Source organism: Strix uralensis, chromosome 8, assembly GCF_047716275.1.
Source record: "Strix uralensis isolate ZFMK-TIS-50842 chromosome 8, bStrUra1, whole genome shotgun sequence".
Taxonomy (NCBI): Eukaryota; Metazoa; Chordata; class Aves; order Strigiformes; family Strigidae; genus Strix; species Strix uralensis.
Window position 1 is genome coordinate 24,738,561 of NC_133979.1, and position 24,934 is coordinate 24,763,494.

The 24,934-nt window shown below is 37.7% G+C and overlaps 1 protein-coding gene across 2 annotated transcripts in view; it reads right to left on the reverse strand.

Moving 5' to 3' along the window:
• Positions 1 to 329: 329 nt before the first annotated feature.
• NR5A2 (nuclear receptor subfamily 5 group A member 2) overlaps positions 330 to 24,934 on the reverse strand; it is a 97,212-nt gene continuing 72,607 nt past the window's right edge. For both annotated transcript variants that reach the window (XM_074876726.1, XM_074876727.1), the window contains one exon: positions 330 to 3,639. In XM_074876726.1, coding sequence (XP_074732827.1) covers positions 3,392 to 3,639 — 248 coding nt within the window. In that variant the 3' untranslated portion in view covers positions 330 to 3,391. The remainder of the gene's footprint in view (positions 3,640 to 24,934) is intronic.

A 24,934-nucleotide genomic window follows, 5' to 3' on the forward strand; every position in this document is an offset into this window, starting at 1 on the left:
TTATGGGTAACATGTAAAGCAAAAATTAAGTGTGCCGTATGAGCTGAAAGGTATTTGAAAGTATTAACTGGTAAATTCCTTTTTGATTAGAGATTCAGCTTTTCTGATCTGTTTAGCTGTATTTACTCTGCTTCAGCCTAGGCAATTTCACCATCGCAGTCTGAGCTTTTGAAGGTGCCGCTCTCCACATTTGTGTCTTCCGCTCTGCATCAAATCTCTTTGATGCTCTTATTTTTCCTGCAATTTACTCTCCACTTCTGAGTAACTGATTTTTGACTGGTGCTTCATTTCAGTGGAATGATGTTGTTATAAAGACAATTATAAAGTAATTGGCACGGGCATATCAATATTTATTGAAATACTGAAAAAAAAATAATTCCATTGGTGATGAGAAACTCCTGGCAAGAACTGACATGACAATATGTATTTCACTGATACAGTAAGAGAACTTCAACTTCAACAAGTAACTCACTGCACATTCTAAGAGTTGCATGGATTTAAATCCAAGGCAGCTGCAGAACATCTGTAATACAAATAGTCAGACTTTACAGATTGTCTGTTTACAAACACAGAACAACTATAATAAACCAGCCAAAGCCAAACCCTTTGAATTTTAGTCTGCTTTTACTAATATGTCCTGTAATCAATAAGGCAGTCAGAAGTAAATGTCTGGTTACAAAGTAGTTAACAATTAACACGAAGGGGGGTTTTTTGGTGTTTTTTTGTTTTGTTTTGTTCACGTACTTTGGGCAATCTGGTGGGATTCTTGGAACCGCAGATGTGGGCAAATATATGTTAGTTTAACTGAAATTGTTTCCATTAAACTGTATGAAAAATTGTTCTTTTCTTTCACATCCTTCTTTTAACTCTTTTGTCCTGTATATAGATAATGGTGCTGTGAATACAGCTGGCAACATTTTTTTAAGCTTTTTTCTTAATATTCAGTGAGATTCACTGTAGCATTTCAACAGGAAAAAAAGAGAAAATACAGAATGCAAACACTTGAAATGTGCTTCGTTTTTCTTTCAAAAAGGAAAGAATGACCACATTTATCTTGTACACTTGGGTAAATGTATTTCACAGCCACTGTCAATTGCCACCCACATCTTACTTTCTGTTAATTTAGTTTATTTGAAGGAGAACACTGTTATTTAAATAATGCTTGCATGTCTGCTGTGTGGGATGACTAAGGGAGCTGTGCTTGGTTTGCTTTTGGTCCGTACAACAGTACATGTGTTCTGTGATAGAAGACAGGCATCTAGGAGTTGCAGACACTAGGCTTTGCTGTGTTTGTACCCTATGCATGGAGAGAATATTAGAGCGAACTAATACAGGTGATTAAAATAGTGTGCTTTGTACTAATGCAGATGTAATAACTGATGTCTTTGGTATACAGTGTATGAATGGTTGGAAAAAAAGTAAGAGAAATGCACCTTTTCAAGTTCACATGAAACAGAAAAAGATATAACTCACATAATTTACAATAGATTTAAATAAACTACATTCAGGATTATGAAGATTTACAGACATTTAATCAAGCGAATGATTTTAATTTGTAAAGACCCTTGTGTGTCCCTGAACTATGTTCCACTAACTTGAAGACATGCTACAGTAAACACATATATTTGGCTTCTTCATTCTGGCTATATCTTATATAAAGATGAAACCAAAGAACAATAAATTAGCATCATAATTGTCTACAGTGAAAACTATCATATACAATATAAATAAACTATTCAAAAGCCAGCAATCTTCATGAAAAAAATTAAAGGATTAGGATATTATACAGTTTCTACAAGTGATTGTGCAGCCAATAATCTCAAAAATTAAAGTCAAAATGAAATACCCCTATTGATTTTAGTGTCTCACGACATACAGTAATTAAGTACTGGTAAAATAATTACCAATTTAAAAGAAATAATAAGGAAATCACTGCTCTGCAATTTTATCACAGTTTTTTCCCCACAGGACCTAAAGAATGTAAACACTATGTTTTTGTTAATGTTAGAGATTAATACTTTATTCTAAACTTATGTTGATCCACACCTGCACAGTTATCTTTAAGGGTAATGAAATAAGGCAAGACTCATAACTGTGGCATTAAATGTTAATACTGATATCTTCATCTGGACAGAGAGAGAATTGTTTGTTCTTCTCTAATATTTGTTCTGCAGCAGACTTTGGCCTACATAGACGTAGCAGTATCACTCTTCTTTCTTTGCGTAAAAGATGTGTATTACCTAACTTTAAAAGGAAAAAGTTTCATCAGATTTTTGACGTTTGAGTTGAAATTTAGTTTCTTAATTATTGGCAGTTTTAAAGACCGTTTTTTAACAAGCTCCATGGCATCATCAGGTCATACAATTTATTCTTCTATTCTTGCATTGCTAAATGCATTTTTTATTTTTTTTAATTTATTTTTTTAGTATTTTTTTTAGTATTTTTAGTATTTTTTCAGTATTTGGTGTCCTAAACAGTTGAGGGTTTTTTTGGTCAGAGAAGCTGTTGTTTGTGAGGGCTAAAATATCACCGTTTCCTTTATTTGGAAATGGCCATGAATATATAGCAGAGCCATATTTTAGCCACTGCCCTAGTTAACTATATAGTTGAATTGGCTAATTTGTTTTGGAATATTTATTTTAGCTATTTAATAGCTACCCGATAACAGTAGTAGAAGAGGGATACTGCCTGACAGAACAACATGAACACGTGACAAAACAAACTTCAGAACATAGTAAGAATGCCAAGCTAACTGGATAACAGACTCTTCATATTAGTGATTTGCAGGCCTGAGAGACCGACAGTCACAACCAGCCTCTTAGGATCTGGTGGCGAAACTACATAGCACGTGGCCTACGCCAGCTCTGTCTTACAGATTGTTGAATGGATGCCACATCATTTATCACAGAAGTAGTAAGTGTTGGGTCCTTGGAAGGATGACAGAAGATGCTATAGATGCAGCTTTGCATCTATTATAACTGTTTTAGAAGTCCTGCTATACAGTGAAGGAATTTAGTGCACTCAAATTCCCCACTATCTTAGCTCGATAATATGGATCAGTTTTTTTCCTCCTAAGTTTCTTCATATTGGCAATCAGCAGAGTTAAATATACAAGGATCATTCTGTCCTTTTTCATGTCAACATTGGTGATGGTATCCACTTGGTAAGTTCACTTCACTCCAGTATAAAGTCTTAGATAGATTCCTTTGGGGATGTGTAGCATATGATTCACAGTTTGCAATACAAATACCCTGATACATCACTTATTTACTATTAGTATTTGATTATTATACCACTTTGCAAAGTCTTAAACCCATGTTTTAATTAGTGTTGCTTGGAGCAGTTCAGAATATTTTTTTTCCTTGAAAGCAGAAGCTCTAATGGGTATAATTTATGCTCTCTTTGCATGCAGCATTTCAATGAGAAGGTTATTACATGGCACATCCCCGTTCAGGTGTTTGTAATAGAGGTATTCTTCGGCCTGCATACTGATGGCCCGGATTTCTGGTAGTCGCAGGAGAAGCTGCCCAAATTTGTCTGTTTGCTGTGGGTAATTACACATTGTATAGTCCAGCAGAGCAGCATTCACTTGTTCCTGAACACCTTCCACAAGCTGGAAGTTCTCAAGATTTTTGACATCTAAATGATAATAAAAAAAAAAGTAACAACAATTCAGTTGCATTTTAATTTCTGTTTATGAAGGCAGTGTTTCACTAAATGGATGTATTTTTTTTTTCCTCCTGACAAAAGCATACTTTACAAGCTGCTGAATATTCAGTGAACCCTTTTGCCAACTTTCCTGGGAAAATGATCACAAAAGAGCTTTAGCAGAGTGTCTTGTTGAAATTCTGCATATACCTCAAATCAATTAGACACCAATGGAGTCTGAGCAAGGTCAGCTCTTTTCATAGCTTACAAAAAGAAAGGTTGAGGATTCCTAAAGTAGAAGACCATAATATATTGCTAGCAAATGAGTCCCAAGAGGAAGCCCTATCTTTAACCTAGTATGTTACACAATTCATATAATTCTGTATTAATTTTTCTGACCCAAGGTGAAATCTGTGTCCAGGGTATGATGTAGTTAATTCTAATAAAAAGTGACAGGGTTCTTGTTTCTGTTTGACATTTTCTAAATGATTCTGAAAGCCTTTGACTTGTCTAGCCTATGTTAATGAACCATCTGGTACACTCCAGTGACTGCCAAAATAATCTTCCCTACTAGAAACTCTCTAAAATATATATTTCACTGACTAATGATCTTTATAAAATGAAATCATTGTCCTTTGGGTGGAATACCAGATAAGAATTGTGCCCTTTAACATGAATATGGTTTCTGAAATCCAATGCTGATTTCTTTTTTTTTTTTTTTTTTTGTATTGGACAACAGGGGCATTTACATCAGTAAGGCAGGTACAGTTTGTTTGCTCTGCCTCTGTGTGATTATCTTCTGTTCCTATACAGCAAGTTAAAGCTCTAGAAATGCTGGTCAGATAAATTCCAGTATACTAACTCCTCATTATTTGCTTCCCTGTGTAAAAATTACTCTGATGGTATCATCTTTCAACATGTCTGGAGAATACAGAAGTTATTCTAAAGCTTGCAAATTAGAGTGCTTCTATAATGCAGAAAGAGCAAAGTGATCAAAGTGCTCTTGCTGGGAGAACTTGTTTTGGTTGGCGTTTGATCATTTATACCATCAGTAGATTACTGTAACACAATTTCTTGTAATGCAATAGCACGGTGATACTGAGCATAGCTATGCTGGTAAGTCACTTTGAATAAAGACAAATCTGCTCTTCTATGGATGTTCTTGGAGCACAGGAGATGGGGAATTTGGCAGAATTTGGTTCATTGTAAATGCCAGCCTTTGATTGGAGGGGAAATGAGTGTTTTCCTTTGAAAAACAGGAACACACGTTGGTCCCCCAATCCATCAGCAGCCTGAGAGGCTGTGTAAATTGGGTCTCACTGTACCTTTTCCTATAAGTGTTTTAAATAGAGCAAATATTGGTTCCTGCACATAACTGTGTGCTGGAACACAAGGGAAATGGTTGGTGGAGGAAAACATTTTCTTCAGGACAAGAGAATAGGAAGGATGCCAAGGATCCCAATGGCAGCACAGGGCAGCACGCACAGCCTCCAGGGCCTGAGTTACAGGCTTTGAGCAGGAGCCTCTCTGGAGCATGCTGGCTGCCGGCTGCACTTCAGGTTCACTCTTGCATGAGCTGGGGTGAGTGTTTCCTACTGTGGTTGTTACTGCCTGCCTCTTTTCTGTCCCAGTTTCACTGTGGAAATGAAGCAAGTGGCTCCCGGGTTTGTGCTGCTTGTTTGGGAACTGAGGACATGACCTCCGTCTGAATTTTTCTACCTGGCTGAAGCAACTCGCTAGCAATACTTAAATTATGACAGCTGTCCAACAAGAATTGTCTGAATTTTGCATTATCCAGAGTGAGGACAACTGGAAACTTCAAAGCTGCTATGCCTGGTCCCTTAGCTATTCAAACTCATTTATCCAAAGTCTTTTTGCCAGTGTCTCTAGAGATCTTTGGATAATCATGTTTTCATGTATTACACTGGACATTTTCTCACACAAAATATAGCTGTTTATTATTTTACATACCTACATAAAACTCCCAAGGTACTTTGTAGCGAGTGTAACCTGGTTTAAAAATTGGGTGTTCTAAGCATATTTTTATAAAGTTAAGAAAGGAACAGTATCAACTATCACAATTATTTTAAATAGGTTGCTTTCAGCTGCAAAATGCAACCATGAATGGTTAGAACATAAGAAATTCCCACAAAACCCAGGGACTATGCTGGATATTAAACTGTATAAAACAACAAGATAAAATGTATAATGATTTCAGAATCAGTATTTCACACTTTTTTTCCCTGTTAAAAATAACTTTAAACATCAGGAAGGTTTAGAAACCATTAGCTGATTCAACCCCCTTTGAATTTAAAGGGCATCTTTCTGTTGTCTGTCTGTTTTGAATCATACTGTGAGATGAAATTGTGCTGGGTTCTTGGAAAACCAGGTTCATTCTCATTTTTGCTCTGTCTAAATGTTACTGTATGGAATATATATTTACTGGCAACATCAGAAAAACAATTTTTACAAAGATCAAGAACACAATCTGAGAATTGCAAGCTTTCTGTATTTTCCCGCAAAAATGCTGAATTCAATGCATGTTCTACAGAGATGCATTCTGTCTTCAGCTCTATTGATATCATACTCCAAGTCAAAAGGAGGCATAACATTTTATCTATATTGCCCACATATACAGAATCAGTGGCTTCTGGCAGTAGGTGTACCTGTGTGTTGTATAAGTGTTTCTATATGCTCGTCAGCTATATGGCCTGGCTGAATTGCGTGGAAGTTACAGAACTACAGGGGAAGAAGGTCTGTGTTGGGTTTTTTTCTCATTTTAGTAGACAGTTCTTTAAATTCTCATATGTGGCAACTTAAGCACTGAAGTCAGATGTGAAAACAAGTCCAGTTAACACTGATAGTAAACAAAAACTAGTTCTGGGGCTTCTATACCACATCCAGCCTGTATTTCCTCTATGTAAATGCTTGATATTTGTGGTGAGGCTCAGTGCTTGCAAACAAAATATTATTAGTTAACCAATAAAAATATGTAGAATTTTCCTGTCTGTTTCTATACTGAATCAGATACTCATAGTCCCAATGATTACATCACTACACAATTCGTCTGTGCGTAGCAATCTCCACGACTGCAATCGTAATAGTGGGGATGTAGAGGCAATCTGATGACCAGTTATGTATTTTGGAGCAAGTCTTCATGCAGCAACCAAGATTTTTGGATGCAACTTTTGATAAGTGCTCTCATCTCATGAACATTAACAAAAAATGCTGCAATAAAGCAAACAAGACAAATTGAACAGAGAGAGAAGTCAAAGGATATGTGCTGAGACCACTGTGTAAAGCTCCATTATCATGTCTCAAGCTCTTGTATGATATTTTGTATATTGTTAAAAAAGAGGTTTGTTGAACATATAGTTGCAATATAAATTACATAGAGAATCACAAACTCTCTCTCTAATAAAGATGAGTAACAACAAAGGAAAACACGTGGATATTAAGTTATTTCCAGTAGCTCCAAGTTCTGCAGGTAGAACAAGAAATGCTATACAGTTCTCACTTCTGGTAGTTAGTATTTAGCTGATAGTGATACAAATGTTATTTAATAACTTTGGTTTGTAAGTAGATGGTTTTCCTGTGCTTTGGGTTTGGTTTTGTCTTGGTATTTATTATATAACTCTGGCTAAAGGTACATGATTTAGTTTTCCAAATATTTCCTTTTTGATAAAGATCCTTTGAATGCTAATGAGTTAATTTGGTGAAACATCCAGCAATGCTGGTGTAAGTCTGCTGAAGGCAGTGGTGTACAGTAAGTATGAAATCTGCTACTGATGTGTACAGCACAACAGTTTTTTACGCTTTCATGTAATTCTTCATTCCTGTCTGCTTTTTAGAATTGGAATGTCTCTTATCAGTCTTTACATCGGTTAGTAACAATTTAAAGTACACATGTTTAAGCTTAATGCAAGAAATCATTTTGCAAGGTTTAGATGCTTGTAAATTAAATGAGTAAGAATAGGTCCCCCCCTCCCACCCACACACCCTTTAAATCCTAGCAGCTAGAAAAAGTGTTTTGTGTTGCTACAGTGAGTATCAGTCTCTTATCTCTTCTACTTTATTCACTCAGGGACTAATTACCAACTTTTTACATGAAACAGCCTTACTGTGAGCTCACAGTGGGGCGCACATCTTTTTTCTATCCTTATTGGAAAGTAAACCCTTAGGTCTTCTGGAATATATTATATGTTTTACAAGAAATAGCAATTGCTTTTCTGTCAAACAAAGAATTTTTGTTCTCTATAGCTTACTTTTGACGATTAAGACAAAACAGTATTATAGTGTGTCAGGATCTGCTCTGCAGTCACAGTAAAGATCTGCCAGTATTCCCAGAAATCCCCCCATTTTGACTATTTTCTACATCTGCTATAAAGCTGTGCATTAAGCTGAAACTGCATACAACATTCAGCCTGAGGAGAACACTTTTGCATATTTTCCCCAAAAATGGGTCTGGTCTTTAGAGGGGGAAATATTTAGGTTTCAGAGAGATTTTCTTCCTCTCATATTCCAAACATGAAATACTGAAGATTTGGTGGTCTACTAATCTGTAGAGACCTTCCCTTGGTCTGGGAATTTTGGAAATAAAAATGAAACAGAATGAGAGATTTAAATTTGAAAAATAGTAACTCCTTAGGAACAGTGTAAATATTTCCCAAAGAAAGCCGGTTAAATTTTACTGCTCGCATCTTTTATCAGATATCCTTTCTACATGAAGCAATGAAGAGGTGCGTGCACACACAGCTCAGCTGCCTCTCTGCATTTTGCATCGTTGCAAGTCCCGGTATTGCAAGGATGAGATAAGGTTGTGTTTGGGCTCTCCATGGGGAGACATTTCTCACTTCCAGAAGACTGGAAACAGTCTTACAGATACTCCAGGCAATAGGACTTGATACCAGCCCAGAGCTGAGCTTCCTCACCATGAATGGGCTGATGAGCCCCATCATTTAAGAACTTTATTAAAACCCAACTGGTCCCAAAGCTTAGTAGCTCTTTGGAATGACTGTTAAATGTGCAGGTAAAATATGATGTCTTCCAAACTCTAGTGATGGTATTCTTGGCCAGGATGGCCTTTAGGCTCATCCTCTGAGAGGTTTGTCTGTTCTTTCCAGCCAGACTGGATGGCCTAATGAGCAGCACTGCCTCTGCTTAGAAACATGCTGTTTTATCAGGGAAAGATACAATGTGCCTCTTCAGCCCAAAGTCGGGGTTTCCGTCAGGGGCTTTGGTGTGAGGCCAATTCCTGTTTGACCTTGAAGATGGAATATGTTAATTCTGATGAAGGTTTTTTACCCAGAATAGTTCAAAGAAGGGGGACTACCTAGGATGGGCGTGACGTTACCAAAGCTTTCCCTATATAAACACAGCTTTTTCCTAGTTTCTTTGCCCACTTTCTGCTAGCCTTGCAAGCCCTCCGGGTTAGGGGACTTAAAACACAGGTAGATTTTGACATGTGATAAAAAATTTTCTGAGGGCAAGAGTAGTAATGGTTGATAAAGTGCCAATCTCTGAAAATTACCCACAATTCTCTTTCATTGAAACTAATGGCAACAACAGCGGTTCCATATAGCACATCTGTCACAAAGGCAGATGTATGCCATTCTATAGCTAAGCCTTCTTGACAGACAAAATGCTATAATGAAGGAAGATTTATGGTAAAGATAAGCTCTTTACTGCAAAATTCTCCTCAGTTTTATTACAGCAGAGTTGTGCTGAATATTATTTACTTAGAAGTCATGGGAAACAATTTTTGATAGATGTGTTTGTTAATCAGTTGTAAGGCACTATATTTAGCACTTCCCAAACCTTGAAAAACCTTTACATTATAACAACAGAAACCACTTTTATTTTCTTAAGACTTCCACATCCAAACTGAATGCATAAAAAACTTTTCCTGTCTTTAGAAGGATTCTTTTTTGGCAGTGGTTAAGCAGTCTGTAACAGTGCAATGATTATCTCTGACTGTTTATTAGGGTCATAAAGTAATTTTCATTTTCAGTTGAACATAATATCAGATAATGGGCACATTGTTTTGAAAATCTTGACTAAATTCTTATATAGCAATGTGTTTCATTCACACCTAAGTACTGGGCAAAATGATATATATTTTTAAAGCCAGAATAAGATGCTTATGAGAGAACAAGCTGTAATTCTTAGTCTGAATCCCATTTCATCCCCTCAGTCTTGATGGAGCTTTGGTTTGTTTCAGAACAACTCAGACTCAACTAAAACATATTTTGGTGGTGTTTTATAGTGGTAAGCTTCTTTCTAATGCTTTTTAAAATATTGAAGTGTATTCTTCTGTTCCAAAAAGATTGTGAAACAACAGATTCTTACTGAAAAGATAATCTCATAATATCTCTTAAGATCCATGTTTATTGACTTTTGTGAATAATTTTATAATTGTTTTTGCCGCTGTTAGCTCTGCATTGGAAAGGGAGATATAGGGAAATAAGTTGGATTCCTCTCCCTGTGCAACTGTGAAATTATTTTACTAAATTTCAGTTGTTTCTTTTCTTGCAGTCTCAGTAAAGACAAAGGGCAAAGTCCAATTTGATCTCTCAAATCTTTGACTGGTGTAATTACTGAGTTATCACTCAGGAAAATAAAACAGCTTGACTTTCAACAGCTCAGGCTGAATTTACTGACCTGAAAGTCAAACAAACAAACAAAATCTCCACCCGTTTCTTGTCCTGGCACCCCAGGAACCAACATCCTTATTACTGCAAATGAGGCATACGTGATATGGTGGTCATTGAAACACAATAAAACAAGATCCTGCTAGGCCTCTTTAGAGGAAGAGCTGCTCTCAAGTCCTGGCCCAAAGTCCACAGCCAGCTACACCCTTAAATAAAGTCCAGTGTTTCTCACTGAGACTCACAAGGGAAAAGCATGGCCAGGTATGGCCAGAGAGCCAGTTGGGATAGCTGGTGGATGAAACTATGGCCCAGCCCAGAAGATGCCGGGACAGACCACAGGCACCAAGTCCCAAGCAGTGGTTCTACTGCTGGCGCTTCATCTCAGCCGTGCCAAAACTTCAGTACCACCTCACTTTCACTTTCTGAAGCTTGCTCTGTGCCTGGAGTTATGCCCCTGCTGATTGCTCCTGCTTTGGGTGAGCAATGCAATGTGTTGCTTGTCATGTGGGACTGAGGGCAGCCCATCTATTGCCTGAAGGCTTATTCTGTAGGTATTTTAATCCATGCTCAGCATTCATTGATAGGATTAGGTTCCACATGAAAGAGTAACTGCTGCTTTCTTTGAAGATATGGCAGAGGAACAGGAATTTGAACAGTGCTTGCTCTGTTGTGTCTTCAAGGAAATTCCCCAAGCAACTGGAGTCTCCCACCATGCCAGAGCATGGTCTTGGCTACTGTTAGCTACAGGCTGTTCTCAGTGAAGATGTGCTCCGGTCTTTGGGTTGAAGCTCTGCTGCTGCACTGAAAAAAATAACCCTACATGACTTAAACCCAGATTTATAGCCTGCCTTTGTAGGTTGGTGGTGAGGGAACCTGCCTGGGCTGACATAAGTTTCTGGTTCCTTCTTTCAGGTTTGTTTGCATAGTTGATCTAGTGACCACTTAGGTAAACGACAGATCAATCCTAGAAAAAATATTTCAGTTTAAGTGTCTCTTTTCCAGGAAAAAATTGTGTAACCACTACCCTGTGGAGGCATGGTCATATTTGTGTGCTAGCACATGTTGATAAACTGGGGCGGAAGTGATTTAGCAAAGGTCTCACAGATAGATTAAGAAAAAACATGAATCAAAACTCACTTTTCCTAACTCCTCATCTAATCCCAGGTTCATATTATATGTCTGGACTAGAAACGTTTGTCTTCTGAATATACAGGAATAAGCATAGATAAGAAAACTAATATATTAATTATCATGCTATCAGCGGGTAAAAATATGTATATGCTTAAATGCAGACAATCTACAGCCATAGGACTAGTTTATATCGCACTTACAGTTACCAGAAAAAAAGTATCACATTTGATAAAAGCAGAAACTAGGTTTCTGATAAGAATTAAACCAATTAGAATAAATAGTAAATTTATTGACCCAAATGGTTTTTCCAGTTAATTTCTGAAACATCACTTTAATCTTCAATAGCACATGAACAATACAGGATTGTTGGTGTTTTGAGGGAACTGGCTGTCAATGTTGACAATTTGTAGGGTGTGAATAGTTTAAGATGTCATAAATATTTATGAAGTTCCTGGGAATGGTGATAGGGACATCATACAAAATCCTTGAAGTTATGAACTGAGGCAGAAAGGGTGTTATATGCAACTTGCAATAATAGACAGTACGTTATAACGTAGAGAGGAGCAAGAAAAAATCTATTATTTAGCTGAGAAGCAGCTGAATGTTTAGACAAAAAGAAATGAAAATTTTAGAAAGATTTGCTTTCATCCAGAAAATATTTGCTCTGGTTTTGCTTAGACATTTGCAACTTTTCTGAATGATTGGATTTACTGCACTCATGAGAAGCTTGCACATTATCCATCCTCTCCCTTTCTGTCCCTCTCCTGCTACTCAAGTACTGTTTAAAATAGGAGTAATGGACCAGATTAATCTCAGAGGTATTTCTACTGCCACCACTGGAACTACACCAAGGGGTGATATAGTCTTAAAAGAAGAAATATAAATATTTTCTGGAAAAATATCGAATATAAATTTCTACTGAGGTTAAAACGCAGAAGTGCAGCTGCCACTGAAACCCTTTTGAGTAGCAGGCTGTATCCTTTTATAAAGCCCATCTGTCTCTGCAGAGTATAAAAAATGCATGATCATAAAAAGCAGTACTCCTTAGGGGAAAAATCTCTCTGTACTAATCTTGTAGTCACTTTACAAAACAGTTTTTAATCCCAAATTTGCATTTGATTTTCAGTCAGGAACTTTTGTGGTTTTTGCAAAGTTTTCTTATTCCATTAGAATAAGATATGAGGTACAGTTTGTTCAGGTGGCAAGTCCAGACTATGAATAAACCAACGTTATCATATGAAAGAGAATTAAACAGGCAGATCCAAGTGGGGATATATTAAGCCAAATTTAAGCTCCAGTAGTTGAATTTAGCCTGCACTAGATGTCTGGTTTGCCTCAGGATATATTCAGCTTTCCAGCTAATCGACTGAGGAAAACTGCCTCAGGTATGATAAAATTTACAAGAGAGCTCAGTCGAATAGCTCTTGTTATAAATACTAGCTTAAAGGCATTCTTCTGGTCTTTGGGATCAGGACTGTATTTGCATTTAATTATTATATTTCAAACTTTTTTGAACTTGGTTAAAAATATTAGACCAGCCAGTTATATCATTATAGTGGTTTCCAAATAAGGGTAGAACTTCATACCACTTTTTTATTACTTAGTGAATTCTGGTTGGCTTTATCCTTTTGTTTAGATACAAAGTCCCACAGGAGCAAAAATTATTAAAATATATTCGCTTTAAAAGAAGGAAATATAGTTAAGCAAAGGTGTTTTAATGACATGCTGATCTAAGAGGTACAATACTATGACTTTCTGTCAATGTAATTGACAAATAATTCAGTTTTAAGTCTTCTGCACTGTTTTGAGACAAGGTTTAGTGTGAGACAATCAACCAATCATCTTTCAGACGTTGATTTCAAAACCCTATTTTTCCCCTCTTTTGAGACTTTTAAAGACATGATTTAATAGTTTTATGGGCCAGTATTTACACTAACAGTTTTTTTTTTTTTTCACTGAACTAAGTTGTATCAGTGGAAGCTGATTCTAGTTTAGAAAGAATCACCTCTGCCTGTGCAAAATATGGGAAGTGAAAATCAGTAAAAAGGAGTCTTTTCTTATATAATTGTGTGAAATAATATAAAGCATTCATTTAATTGCTCAGTGCTGAAAGCACTACAGTAGAACTACAGTAGAAACAAATATGTGACTTTTATTAGCCAAACATCTGAATTTTATTATTTAGAAAAGCTAGACTCTCCTTTGGGCAGTTACAATTATTTACTATGTAAATGTAACTGCAGACAGGTCATGAGACCACTGATGGTACATTGAAGCTGTTGTCTCTCAGATGCTTTTTCAATTCCATATCAAATTAGCATTGACAAAAATTTTGCTGGCTCAGATGAAAAGCACCGATGAGTTTGGTCCCATCATATACATGTGTGTATCAGTCATCAGATCATTACCACACCTGACCGCAACAGCCCATGAATTTGCTTAACTGCAATGCACCATGCAGTAGTGCTCCTCACTGAGTGACAGCAGAGCTGGTGGCCCTGAGACAGGGCTCCTGCCCCGTCCCCCCTCTCCTTCTGGCTGGCCCAGGCTGCCAGGTCTCCTGCTAGGCAGTGGAAAAAAGAAACACTTTATTCTCCTGTACCTCTCCATCTTGCTTTCATGGACAGTAAACACAACTAAGGTAAGTAATTTTCTACTGCAGCATTTCAAATCATATTGTTTCTGACATTGCCTATTGTTCTGAGTGGAAGATGCAAATTTCATTTTTTACTGTGACATATGTCTGTGCTTAGTTGTGGAAGTGGTTTGGTAAGTGAGGGTGATAGGAGCCCAAATGGGGACAGCTGCAACTACACTGGCACTCTGCAAGTGTCATTGCTGGCACACAGGAAACACTGGAGAGGCACCCAGTTGTGTGTCAGCCTTTGGACTCTTCTCTCAAAGACTTTGATGTGTATACCACTGTTCTTTCTCCTCATTGCTTACACTTTTAAACATACTAATATGAAAGCTAAAGAAAAGGCCACCTGAAAGTCCCTCTGGCAACATGGCTACTCATAGGGTAGAGAAGTGTGGAATAGAGGAAATACTCTTACACCTGCATTTTACTTCTTAGAAGTGAATTTTACTTCTCAGCTATTTCTGATCTCTTGACAAGAAGCCCTGATCAGAAGGGACTGGAGGCTCTCAGATAAGATAGTGCCTCAGCACATTTTTAACATTTCAATTGCTCAGTGAGGAACAGCAGAAATAAGTCAGGTAAACTCTAGATTTGTGCTCACTGCTCAGTTCAGACTCAAATGTTTGGTCAGATATGGATGAGATGTTTGCATAGACAACATAGTCATAGGTTTAGCATGGAGGAGCATGAATTAAGTGACTCCAGATCCCCATTAGTCTCTGACTGGAGCTGGCCGTAATGTGGTGCCAAAGCCTCATGTTACCTGCACAAGGACAGAGGTAGTTTAAGGTCCCCTGATGCCACATAACAGGTGAAGGAAGTGAGCTCGCCTCTGGCACTGCACAGTGTCAGCTGCGATGGTCTGCAGAGGGGCTTTGGGAACATGAGGAAACTCAGTCTCCTGCAAACAGAGGTTTGCACTTTCCTGCCCTGGCCAGGCTCGCCCCACCAGTGACATACATATTCTCAGGGTCCTGGCAACACTCTGCTGAGTCCCTTGATGCTTTATTGAATTAGATTGTGGATTTTGCCTTTATTGCTAGCATCTGGAAGGATTTTTAATTCTAGGTCCACCTCCACCTAAATGGACACTTATTGGATTAAGGTTGATTCTAGCTAGATCTCACTGTGCTCTTCAATGCAGGGGTGTTTCCCCACCTGTAGGTATTTTTTTACAGGCAAGACTGTGAATTGCCATTTGGAATGGACTTTCTGTTCTATTTTTCATTTTATGGTAAAAGTTATATGAGTTAGTACTATGAAAACTGTAAAAGCAGTTTGGATTTCTTACTTTGAAAGTTAATTTTCCTGAAAGTTATGTCCAGGCCAACGAATAGTGTTCTCCTGTAACCTTGTGTCCATGGCAGACAGTGGGATATGCATTTGGCAGGAAACAACTCATGTAAGTACACACGTGCATTCTCTTTGTGCTTTAGTTTAATGGAAATGCTCAGGCTTTCAAATCTAAGATACTCAGCAACAAGCAGTGCATTTATAGCTGTAAATCACCATAGTCTCGAAATGTCAAAGTAACCACTAACTCCTGCAGCAGAACTGCCCACCAGCCATGCAGGGACTCCTACCCAATTGCTGGAGAAATAGCCTGAAATGCCAAATGACCCAGACATGTTCAAGGCAATACATTCACATGTTTACTGTTGTTCTTGCCTTTCTTCATTTACATTTGCTAATTGGAAGTTAATGTGTTCCAAGAGGCAAATAAATATATTTAAACAAAAAATTATACTATTTTTTCCAAACTGTGCTTTAAAAATCCACGCAGTGCTTCTCCTAGTGTATGGTCCTAGGAACACCACTGTAGTACCTCTTTTACCTCTATTCTGTCTGTGTGTTTAACACAGAGTTTATTGGTCTGTTCACCTTAATCAAAGTCAGCTTACTTTGACTAGTAAGATATAAACTAGTTCAGCAAAGATTAACACTATTCTTACCACCTTTGTCCAACCAAGCCTAATGAGCTTACAGTTAAGCACAGCCCAGCAATACTTTATTTGATATTCATTTCCTGTGTCAGCTTCAGGTTTAAAAAAAATACACATATCCTAGCACAGAAAGTACAAATCAAGCCTGACACCTGGGAAAAAAAATCACATACTGGAAAAACTTGACATAGAATCCAGTGGTGTCAAAAATCCTAGATATTTGTTGTTTCAAATTCAGACATTCTTCATTTAGACCAAAATAACAGACATTTATAGTGTACCTTACTGCTGGTGACTATTTAACAGCTAGGTGCTCTCACAGCATGGTACTCTTTATGTGCACAGTAATGAAAGTTTGCTATTGATTTTTCTGTAGCTGCTTGTAACTATTATAGTTGATACATCAATAGAAAAGGAAAGCACAATGTTTCACAGGAGGCAGAAAATCAGAGAATACATGATGCTGTGACAGTAAATCATGGCATAATCTCAAGAATTGATAGATGGTTACTGCTAACTTGAAACCCATGGCTTTCTCTGAAAAGACTAGCCTATAATCGCCCAATATGTTCTAACAGACTGACTGCCCGTAATAGTGGTAAAGGACACAACACAATGTTTCATCTTCAAAATAATGGTTTCCATGAGCCAGGTTGTTTTGTTGTGGTAGAATTCTTTTTGTGTGTTACTGCAGAAGGAGGGAGAAAGAGTGTTTTGAATGCAGTTTAGACTAATACTTAAAGGTTGTAGGAAAAAGAAATTTATTTTTTGTTTTCAGAAAAGAGCACAGAAGGTTTTTGTTTAAAAAAAAAAAGAGAACTTGTCATTAATTTTTAACTTGCAAAAGTCTGCAGTTAGTTGAAAAGGAAACACAAAAGAGCTGATTATTCTTGAGATCAAAATATTGGAGCTGTTTTGTCAAGAAAGGCAAATGCAAGAGAAAATACATTTACCACCGCTGTTTCCAGTTCCACAGCATCCTGAAAGGGAGCCAAAGGCACGTAAGTAATTGAAAGCTCTTTTAAGTGTCTGCTTCTCTCTGCTGCATTTTGAGGGACACAATGATCTCTGAATTTTACAGTATGCCTAGTGAATTTTTAGCAGGAATGTTCTTAATTGCTTTGTTCCTCTTTGCTCCCTGGCTCATCTCTGGTAGTTTTATCTATGGTTTTAATTAATTGTGAGGGTCTTCTTTCCCTGTCTCAAAACAGAAAGGGAGGAAGAAACACAGGTAAGAGCTGGCCAGCTGGAGCACAGTGTGCAGTCTAGATGGTACTGCACCCACAGTAACCTCTTAGCAATGTTCCTCTCTGAAAGAGTATTTTCAGTGGGCAGTGTTGTTTTCCAGCACTTCCTTAGGGGATGTGAGACTGATACCTGTCATTTTCAACCTTGCTGGTGACTCCATTCTCTAAAGCCAAATGCCTCCCAGAAGAGATGGACAAGAGGAAAGGACTTTCTCAAGCTACCACTTGCTTGAGATGCTGTTGTAGTCATTCCCCATTCTGATGTTGAAATCTTTCCCTTTCTTGAGATGAGATTTTCCTTCACCTGGCAAGCAGAGGTGTTGTGCAATATATTCACAATACGCATCAAACCCTCCCAGTACTGGAGTTGATGCTAAATGTAGGATTTTCCTTTGAATAATCTTATAAAGAACTCTTAAAATACCCTTAGGAAGATGGCCATGTGCAGATTAAACTTTTGCAAGGCACATGGGCTGTTTTGGGGCTTACTCTTCCAGTTTGTCCCATGCTCGATGGCTCTGCACAGGTCCAGACCAATACAGGGAACCCCTGCTCTGAGAGGTTCATCCCATCTTGGTAACAGCTTTGCCAGAGTTGCAATTTTCACTCCCCTCCTCTTTCCTACCAGCAGAAGTCATCAGGACACACTCCAAGCCACAAGCTTGGGAAAGCGTGTTTCTGCACAGTCCCCTTCTGCCTCCCAATTCATGATCACAGCTGTGGGCCATAGAGTTTGTTTCTGAATTTTCCTTCATTGTTTCTTTCCTGTTTGCTTCTGTTTCCTCCCTCTCCACCTCTGGCTTAGCTTTGATCAGAGTTCCATGGTTTCTCTTTCCTTCCTGGCCTTTTCTCCCTGTTTTCTTGACTCCTTTCCTATCTCAAGCCCTCCGGTCTCTCTGTTCCTCTGATCCACATCACTGCTGTCCCTCGTTTCCATCGACCGCTTCTGGCTCCTGCTCTGCCCAGATATCCTCTTCTCTGCCACTCTTCTCCCATCTCTCCTGCAGATCTTTTCTTTCCCCCTGGCCTCCCATTTAGTTCTCCTGCTACTTCTTTTTGTTGTTTCTTTACAGTATTCCACCTATTTTAACTCCCTCAGAGACAGCCATTGCTTTAGTTTTTCTTCCAGTGTCCAATCTTGCACAAACAGTAAAGGGGTAAGAGAAAGAGGGGAATTTGGCATAGTCTACAGTGCATCTCCAATAAATGGCCAACAATCACTCATATTTAACCTTTCAGGTAAGAGCCTGATGTGCTCTTACTGTTAAAAACCATGTGTGTTTTTAACTAGAAATACATGAGTGGCAGTTTTTAGCTGTACATTCTGGTTTAAAAAGTTTTTAGTAAGTTGTCTGTTACAACTGCAAAGTGAATTTAGCCATTATATTCCTTTAGCATGTTTATCATTCAATGAAGCATTTAAGCACATGTTTAGATTAAGACTACAGGTTGATCTTACTGGCTCCAGGATTAGGATATTCATCCATTTATCTATATCTTAATATACAGACATTTATTTCCATGTTATGCTGGGAAACTTGGCTAACAAAAATAGCCACTGATGTTAAAAGCTTCTGCCAATAGCAGCTACAAAGATTCTACATAGTCCCATAGTTCTCCTGTTGCATATATAATATATTCAAACTTCCACCTTAAACATCTAAAATGAATATTAAAAATGGGACAGAAATTGTAAAAATATTCCATAAGTAGAAACACATGTAAATGTGGGTTATGTGCAGGTAATTTTTCCTCCTTAGAGGAGCTGTTTAAAAGCCATACTTACTAGTATTCTACAAACACATTACAGAGGGAAAAAGTGCAGAGCACACTGATTGGGTTATTCTGAAATCCCCACTGTCTCCACACAAAGGCAGCAGAACAGAATACAAATATTGCTTGATAGCCATGTTTCTAATTACTTGCGAGATTTGTATCTAACAAATATATGACCTAATTTTCTCTCAAGCATCCAATCCTATTGTTATTTCAAAACCTAGTAAAATATGCATTTTAGAAAAAAACAACATGAGAAAAAGTACTTGCTGAAGACAGTTAGTCTTTTTTTTTACCATGGTTTGCAGCTGTCGGAAAAGCAGACAACATAAACCAGTAATGATCAGATTGGATCAAACTCATGCCTCAAATAATGCCATTGTACCCAACAGTTACAGAAGAATTTGCAACATTCGTTGCATTTTATAAAACAAAATCAGGACAAATCAACAGTGATAATTAAATTTCCTCTACAATTTAGTGTAGTTTATTCAAAAAACTCAATCAGCCATGAAACAGAAGGTTCTGGTATTCCTGCAAAAATTTTATCATTCACATCTCCTACACCCAGGGCTGAGATGAATGATTAAATATTTATTTATTAAAAATACTGGTTTAATTCTTAACTATACCTTATAACCCCAACATTTGTATTTTATTCCTTTTATATTATGTGTTTTTTCCACAAAAATTAATTTATTGGAGATTTTATTAAGATAGACCTGTAAAATAGAAACTGTCCTACTTTCTTTCATACTGCCTGCACGATGTGTGGAACCTGCATGGGAAGCTGGACTAAAACATGTGAGCTCACTGAAGAAGTGTTTTCAGGAGCAAATGGTTATTTATCAAAGTCGTCACTCCATACATCATCATTTAGCATCTATAAGAAATTTAAGGACTGATTTTTAATTGTTTGATTTCCTATGGGTTTTGACAGATAAAGTGAAGGCAATATATCTTTGCTTTTGTTTCCCTATAAAAAAAATCAGAAAAAGCAGGGGAAAAAAAGAGCAGGGCAAAAGAAAATCCCCTTTGACCTGCATGTGCTAAAATGCTAAAAATCACTTCTAAAAATAGTCTCTCAAAAGATGAATATACTAATTTTTGGCAAGGTTTTAGACCCCAATATGAAAATACAGCAAGGAACTACTTTCATGTTGAGTAATTTATAAAGGAAAGGATCAAATTTTCTCAGAATCTATTCAAGATATTTTAAATCAGATTCCTTTTAACAATGTTCTTTGTTATGGTATCTGTAGATATTTCAAACAATGTTGTTTCAATTTGGTTGTACCTTACATAGTATCTTTAATAGTCTGGATTTCACCACTATTTACAAACATAGATAACTATTGTTTTCATTTACCAGAGGTAGTTGAGATATCATTTAAGAGACTTCAAAGCTCCATAGTAGTGGAGTTAGAAGCAGAATTAGAGACAAGAGGATTGATTTCTCTGTTGGGCAATGCTGGCTCCATGAAAGGAGAACGTCCCTCATGAGAAGATTCTGAAATGAGATTTTGTCCATATTAATTTGCTTTGCTTCTCAGAGGATTAACATAGAAAAGTGGAATGGCTCTTCTAGTGGCAGAGTGGAGTAGCCTGGCTGCTTTACTTGAGACCCAGAGAAGAGTTAAATGTTCCATGAGCAGCCTGGCTATTTAACTGTTCTCCTGGCCCTCATCATCTCTATTTAGAGATTTATCCCTAGTTTTCAAGGCAATGTGGGACATGCAGCAGGGAGGGACTATATAAGATTGCTGACAACTGCTCACATTAGAAATTACCAAATTCACACTTGGCAAATGGAGAAAAGTTTGTAAAAACCGTGAAACTAGAAGACTCATGAAAAATGTTAACTTCTTGCCTAGGAAATCTACTTGCACTAATTTGGGACAAGAAAGGACCCTTATAATCATCATCCTTGCCTCCTTCAGCCTTCTGCTCAATGCAAGCCATGGATCTCCATCCAGCAGTTGGACATCAAGTCTATAAATTTTGATTGAGCTGTATCATAATAATTTAGAGAAATGTTCATATTGATTTCAGATTTCAAGAAACAGAGCCTCCGTTATAGCCAGAGCTGAGGCCTTCCAAAAGGCAGTGATCTTCACCTTTAAATTTGTCTATTTCTAATACAATTAATCCTAATGTTACATTGCTAATCCCGCAAATGTGTTCTCATTGACTTCCATGGGATGTGCACAGGAGCCATTGTTTACTAGATTAAACTTTTAATGAATACCATGTTGCCTCATCATATTACATCTTAATTACCACAGCATTTCTTCCTTTGGCCTTGGCAAATGTTGCTGCCAAGATACCCTTCTGAGCCCACTGCTTCCCTATCTTTTTTCATCTTCCCTTTTCCCTGCTACATCAGACATAATTTGTGTTCACTTTCAAGGTCTTGTGGCTGTTCTTTACCTATCAGCAGTCATTCAGCATCACGAGGTCATCCTCTGCCTCTGACTTGTCTGCAATGCCATCTCCATTTCCCACTCACCACCTCTCCAGACCAAGTACTTTTCTGCTTTCTCCGCTCTGCCTCTCATGCTTAATATGCCAGATCTATTTATCCACTTTCTTCATATTCCCTCTCAAAACTTTTTGCTGTGACATTTGAAACAAGCCTGGGCTGTAGGTGTGCTGGAATTGTGCCTGTCATCCTTGCATTGTCTGACAGTCAACACCTGTTCATCATCACATTGGTAGATTGTATACTTTAAAGGAGCATTTTAATATATCACCTGCCATTACGGATTCCTAATGATAAAATTAGGAAATATTACTATTAATAAGCTTGTCACAGCGAAAGGATCATCCTAGCTAGAGTTCTCATTCTACATTCTCTGGTTTCATTCCCAGCCTATCTGCAGATGAGACGTTCATTTTAAAAAGTCTATTTGAAATACTGATAGGACAGCAAAAAATAATCAAGGATCCAAGGGGGCAAATATTTTGTCAGAAATTAGTATGTGGAAAAATGTACTTAAATAAATCTTGGTTTTATCTATTAGTCAGCTGTCAGCTAATAATAAATTATATTCAGTCCCTCCCTTGTTATAAATACATATTGATTAGTTTTAAACTCTGAACTTCAGGATGAGTTATATCTGGTCATTGCTAAACTGCTCTCTTCACTAAGAAAAAAAAAAATCCCCAACACCTATTATACTGCATTTAATTAAGACAAGCATCAGCTTTATGTACCATTATTTGCTTCTGCCAAGTCTCTATGGTATAAATATTGAGCAGTCACATCTCCTGAATACTAATTGATCCGTCCTGAATTCCAAATGATTACATAAAATTTAGGAAATGTTTCTTTGCCAGTATTATACTCCAATGCTTACTGTACTTAGACATTAGGGTTGAGATATGAGCCTGGATTTGACAAGTGTTCAGCACATATTTTTCTAAATTCAAATGTAATGCAGGGAAGCCTGAAAGCCCTGGCTGAATGCTAATTGTACAGAACCCCTCGACTGCTCGCTTACTGGTGTTTACCAGATACGATCTTACAAGTACATTTGGGTAACAGAATGGATGAAAGTAAGAAAACTGCCAATGGATTTAATAAAACCAGCTCATAATAACAGCCTGGTTATACATGTGTATTGTAAGTAACATATATATAAAAAACCAGGTGTAAAAGTAGTTGTATATTTACAAACCACCAAAAGTAAAAACAGCTAGAGTGATCAATTTGAAGAAGACTGCATTAAACCCTAAATACTGTTTGTCACTGTGAGTAAGAAGTGAACACATCTGTGATGACAAGTCCAGCCCTGGATAAATGCTCCATTACTGGCTTGCCTTGGCTTGCCAAGGAAGACTGTCATGTGGTGCTTTTCACTTCAAATTCACAGCACCTACTTCAGATCCTGGGACTAAAGGTGTTTTGTGAAGACAAAGTAGTGTTATCTGTGAGCTTCTCGGTATCCTGCCAAAGAACCACCAGGCCCATTTTACACAAAGGAGAATAGAGTCCCAGAAAACTACGAGGGTAGGCTCACACCTTCCTGATGACAGCATGAGAATGGCTGTTGCTGGCACTCTGGATCATCTAGACCACTGTCCCTCTTTGACAGTGACCAGGAGCAGATGCCCTAGGGAGCAGTGTAAGAAGAAGAAAAGCATGGAGCGATACTACCCAGGAGTAGTTACTCGGGCTACAGCAGCTGGAGGTTAACAACAGCCAGAAGTAGCAGGTTTTGGATTTCATAGCTTTCAATGGATTTTCCTTTGTTAAGTTCTCCAGGTGACTTTAGTAACCACAAAAACTTTAAGCGTTCTCTACATCTTGGAGCAAGGAGTGCCAGAGCTGGATAATACGCTGTGCTGAAGAATGAATTCTTGCATTTTGAGCCAGTCACCTGCTAGTTTAATTAGTTTGGTTCTGATACTAAAATATCAGAATGATGGGAGGAGGAAGTAGCTTTTTGGCTAATTCTTGTTCTTGGTAAGTTTCCATGTTTCATGGACTGTGCTTTGAGAAGCTAGTGCAGTCTTATTAGAGAGTGTAAAAGGCAATTTTATATTTTTTGAAAATATAATGTGATTATTAGGAAGGCTGCAATAAAGATCTACATGCCAAAATTTGCTAGGTTATGCTTTTATGTCTGTATTACACTTAGGTGTCTATAATCCTGCATGAATTGGTTCCAGTCTAATTTTCTGGTCTTGTTTCCTGTTTTCTTTTGGTCTGATAAAACCTCCTGCCTCACTAATTCCTTCATTTCATTCTCCTATTCTTTTTGTTTGTGTGTCCTTAAGCATCATAAGTACTACAAAAATTTAATCAATATTCCTTGTTATATTGCTTCCAGTTGGTGCTTGTACACTTATTTTCCTATCTGCATGATACCCCAAATTAAACCTTCATCAGAAGATGTGGAAGTGAAAATATGTACAGGCCGATGTTTCATCATTGTTTGCTGCTGTATTTTTTCTTATCTTTTCTGTGTATTTAGATTGCAAGCTCACTGAGGCAGAGATTCTGGCTAGCCTGTAAATCTAATAGATCAATGATGTTACATAAAGTATATTACAAAGTGAAATAGCGAATTTAAAATGTTTTTCAGCTCCAGAATGTTGCATAATTACATTGATGTGAGTTACTGGAACCAGGTGAAATGGAGCACAGGCAGGCTTTGTGCTGCTGCTCCTTGGGTGCATGTTTGCAGGAAGCTCCTTCTAGTCCTGTGAGTGGTGAGGGTAGAGTCTGCCTCAAAAATGCTTCCTCTCAGCCTTTTTCATCTTCATGAAGTTCTTAGCAGGCATGTTTCTTTTCCAGAAGGGCAAACGGTGGAGCCTAGTACCTCCAATGCCTCCTCCCATCTCAGCTCTGACACTTTAGGGAGACTAAAAGTAAGTGAAAGATTAATTTGCTAATATTCCTCTTACTTAACAGAAATGGGAATGGGGTGTTGCAGATCTAGACGGATTTATGCTGAACCTTTAAGTAAGGCTGTGGTTTGTTTGAAAACTGAGTTCTTTTTTTGTTTGAGGTTTTTTTTGTTGTTTAAGTAAGAGCCCATTGTTTGCCATCCGCAGCGATTAAATGTTTACCATTTCCACAGGACCCTCTTGTCTCATGTTAAGTGAGATGTGAGATCAATAGTGGCTCTGCAATTATTTGTCCATTGATAAAGCCTTCATTTCTTAAATGAAGTACATTTATCTGTGACCTGACAATGATAAGGGAGCAGTACCAGTCAGCTGCTGCCTAGTCTAGCATTTAGCTCCACAGGCAGACAACTGCCTGGATGTGGGTCAAATGATGTCTAACTTTCTTCCTATTGGCATTTCACTTTACAAACTGCTCTGATGGGAGGTTTGACAAATCATCCTTGCTGAGTTCAGATAATAAAAACTAGCAGGACAAATGGG